General features: G+C 51.3%; 1 protein-coding gene across 2 annotated transcripts; it reads right to left on the reverse strand.

Annotated features, from left to right (window-relative positions):
• Window positions 1–668: 668 nt before the first annotated feature.
• Window positions 669–3,390, reverse strand: NEUROG2 (neurogenin 2). Of its 2 annotated transcripts, none has more exons than XM_003269340.3 (2): window positions 3,015–3,390; window positions 669–2,640 (listed from the first exon to the last, which is right to left on the reverse strand). In XM_003269340.3, exon 2 carries the CDS (start codon window positions 2,637–2,639, stop codon window positions 1,809–1,811), a length of 831 nt encoding a protein of 276 aa, XP_003269388.1. In that variant the 5' UTR covers window position 2,640; window positions 3,015–3,390; the 3' UTR covers window positions 669–1,808. The 2 variants fall into 2 exon arrangements, with proteins under 2 accessions (XP_003269388.1, XP_030654124.1); XM_030798264.1 differs by lacking the exon at window positions 3,015–3,390 and adding an exon at window positions 2,739–2,799 and having other exon boundaries at window positions 711–2,640.
• Window positions 3,391–3,637: the final 247 nt, after the last annotated feature.

The raw sequence follows: 3,637 nt of genomic DNA on the forward strand, positions 1-3,637 counted from the left end.
TCTCTTTGAAGAAGTTTTGACTGTGTAATTAACAAATATTGGAAAGTGGAGCTATTTATATATTTTCAATTCCAGTTCACTCTAAATATCTGCTTTATTCTGGAAGTCTGCTTTTAAAAGCAACTAGCTTGTTAAAATGCCTAATAGGAAATCTGCTTCTAATAGTGAATTTATACATACTGTTACATCACAAATGTTAGAGCTGGAAAGGGAGCACCTTTGGAGGTCACATCCAATCCCTTCAGTTTACAGATGAGAATTGAAGCCAAACAAGTTGTACAAAAACCAAATTTCTACACACTCCACCAAGAAATTTCAACTTCACTTTTTTTCAAATCAAGGTTTTCTGAACTTTGGAGCTTATCATGACTTAATTATCATTTAAATTCTTCTCCCCTTTTTTGTTTATCTGGTTTGCTCAGAGATTTATTTCTTAGAAATAAATTGTGTGTTTATCTTAAAAATAGAGTTACACTCTTATTTTCAATATTAGTGTCTCAAATATGATTCAGCTTTTTGTGATTTCTTAGTGAAATTCTACACAAAGCATTGCCAAAAAATGCAAGTACTATATTCAATTTGACATGGGAAGAATTTCAAAAAAACACAACTCATTCAGCATCTAAAAATCACATAAGCAAGAAAAAGGTAGAATACAACACAAAAACTTATGAAAATTAGATAGTTTATTTATAGTTTAATCACAAGAACAACGTTCTTGTTCTTCAAGACGTAAATACATACTAGAATAAACTCTGTAGAATATACAAAAAATACATATTTTCCCATGAAAAATTTCTTTATAATAAATAGAAGGGAACACGTGTGTGGCTGATCCAAATAATGCTCCGTGTCTGATTAGGTTTTCAGACTGTTGATTTATTTTTAATCTCTTGAAAGAATGGGGGAGTTCCTTCTCCCCTAAAAGGTCGAGATAAATAATGCATGAAGCAATCCTCCCTCCTGATTTTTCCCTTTTCCTCCACATTTTTCCTTTTGATAGAGAGTTCAGCCTAAATTTCCACGCTTGCATTCAATCATTACAAAGCCTACAAATTATACAATGACTTCTAACCTGCCCCTCTAACAAAACAAGTTTTTTCCCCTTATAAATCATAAGAGACAGATGGCAAAATGGGGAAGAAAAAGGAAAGAGAAGGACAGGACAATAGGCATTGTGACGAATCTGGGAAACAGAACAAAGTGCACATCAGAGAGGGAAAGTTTGGTTTGACAAGTGAAATTCCCACAGCCTGCAGACAGCAATGGGAATAAAGCAGATGCCAGCCATTGCAAATCTGTGGATAATATTATTACCAGCAAAATCATTCAGATGCTAAGATACATTTCTTTCTACTCGACATTAACATCTCTATGTAGAAGCAAAGGTGAAGAGATCATAGGAACCAGTTGCATTCCCCCTGTGAGATTCACACGAACTGCACCAAGTCCTCCGGCGTTAAAGAGAAAGGGGAGGAGCGTTAGTCCGCTCTGCAAACTCTTTAGATATGCCACCATCATCTCTTCCCAGCGTCTTTTTCGTCTCAAGAAGCGCCCCCAAAACGCCACCCTTGGCTTTGACAATAAGCTCCATCACACCTTCAATAAATCAGAGCCCGTCTGAATGAAGGATACCCAAAGCCAAGAAATGCAAGAAACAACCGAGGAATCAGAAAGGCTACACCTGCCCTGTGAAGTGAGATGGTTTCCAGGGCGTGGAAAGGAGGGGCAGGGGAAGGGAGGAGGGCTTGACTGGGGACAGGAAAGGGAACCCACTAAGGCCTGGCGTGGGTAGCGAAATGGCAGCTCTAGATACAATCCCTGGCTATAGGGAGGTGAGGTGCATAGCGGTGCTTGTCGGGAGGTGGGGGCTGCCAATAGTCCATGTCTGACCCGGCCGGGCTGGCGGGCGATAAAGTGCAGCTGTAGGGGGAGGTGGAGTTGGAGGACGCGGAGGAGGACGCGGAGGAGGACGACGCGGGGCTGTTGGTGCAACTCCACGTGGAGGCGGGCGAGGGGCTGTCTCCGCTGCTGCTCAGGGCGGCGCTGGCGCCTCCCGGGCTCAGCAACACTGCCTCGGAGAAGAGCGCCCCCGGCAGGCCCCCGCCGCCGCCCCCGCAGTGATCCGCCAGGCGCAGAGTCTCGGTGAGGGCCCAGATGTAGTTGTGGGCGAAGCGAAGGGTCTCGATCTTGGTGAGCTTGGCGTCCTCGGGGAACGTGGGGAGCACCTCGCGCAGCGCGTCCAGTGCCGCGTTGAGGTTGTGCATGCGATTTCGCTCGCGGTTGTTGGCCTTCAGTCTACGGGTCTTCTTAATGCGCTGCACCGTCTCGGCGGTCTTGGCGCCTCGGGAGACGGCCCGCGCCCGGGAGGGGCGCCGTTTGCAATCGTGCACCAGACCCAGCAGCCGTGCGGGCCGGCAGCCCTCCGCACCCGCAGCCACGCCGCCCCGCGCCCCCTGCCCGGCCTCAGCCCCGCGCTGCCGACGCTCCCCGCCTGACGCGCCCGGCTCCTCCTCCTCTTCTTCGTCCGCGCTGGATGACAGCGGGGTCAGGGCCGCCAAGGCGGGGGAGGCCGATCCGAGCAGCACCAACACGTCCTCTTCCTCCTTCAACTCCAAGGTCTCGGATTTGACGAACATCCTACCGAAGTGAAAGGGGAAGGAGAAAAAGGCAGTGAGGTGTAAGGAAATAAACAGAGGCGCGATCTTCGTGTCACAGGAGCGTGCTCCGGCGGGCACCTGAGAAGACCAGCTCGGAATGGCGCGGAGCAGGAAGGCGAAGGAAGAAACCCAGGCAGTGCCAGCCAAGATCAGGAGCGCCGCTAGCGCTCGCTGTGACCCTGCCGCCAGTCAGCCGGGTCCTGCCATCCTCCGGCCGTCCTGCGTTCCCGCCCAAAGAAGGGACTGCGGCCTCCGCGACAAAGATTCTGCGGGGAGCAGAGGGCGTGAGGGTGTGGTTGGACTGAGTGCGGGGAAACCACCTGCAAAGTTGGAAGCCGTGGCTCGAATACTTACTTAGTTGGCTCTAACTGTGCCTCAGCGTTGCTGTGACTTTGGCGTGTGCCAGGAATCTCTGCGCAGCCGCGAGCGCAGCGCCGCGTCCTTCGCCCGGCGTGAAAGCTGCAAGCCCGGCGCTACTGTGGCGCAGCTCCGCGGGGGACCTCTGCGACCGGCGAGTTTGCCAAGAGCCCCAGCGGCGGCGGCGGCGGCCCGCCCGGGTCTCGTGTGTTGTGGTGGTGGTGCGTGTCTGTCTGTCAGTCAGTCCCTGGCCGTGCGGCTCCTGGCACGCGACTCCCAGGCACTCCAGTTAAAGCGAAGCTGCTTGTGGTTCAGTGGCTGCGTGTCTGGCACACGACTCTCCTTAAAACCCCTTATATACCACCAAGAAAACAATCAGATCTGCCCCAGGCCCCCCCTCCCCCGCCACCGCCTCCTCCTCCTGTCAGTCCTGCCCCCCTTCTCCCCCGCTTTTCCCTCCTCTGGCTTATTCTTTTCATTGCATTATCATCATTCATTTCTTTCTCTTTCTTCACCGCCTTTCCCCCTCCCTTGGCCCTGCCATCCATCCTCCTCCTCCCACCACCCCCGCCTCTCTTTTCCCCCTTTATCTAATCAGCATAAAATGGTTCTAAAGCTCC

The sequence above is a fragment of the Nomascus leucogenys genome, chromosome 18 (assembly GCF_006542625.1).
Source record: "Nomascus leucogenys isolate Asia chromosome 18, Asia_NLE_v1, whole genome shotgun sequence".
Taxonomy (NCBI): Eukaryota; Metazoa; Chordata; class Mammalia; order Primates; family Hylobatidae; genus Nomascus; species Nomascus leucogenys.

Coding starts and splice junctions, on each gene's coding strand:
- NEUROG2 (XM_003269340.3), bottom strand. CDS start 2,639: ATGTTCGTCAAATCCGAGACCTTGGAGTTGAAGGAGGAAGAGGACGTG.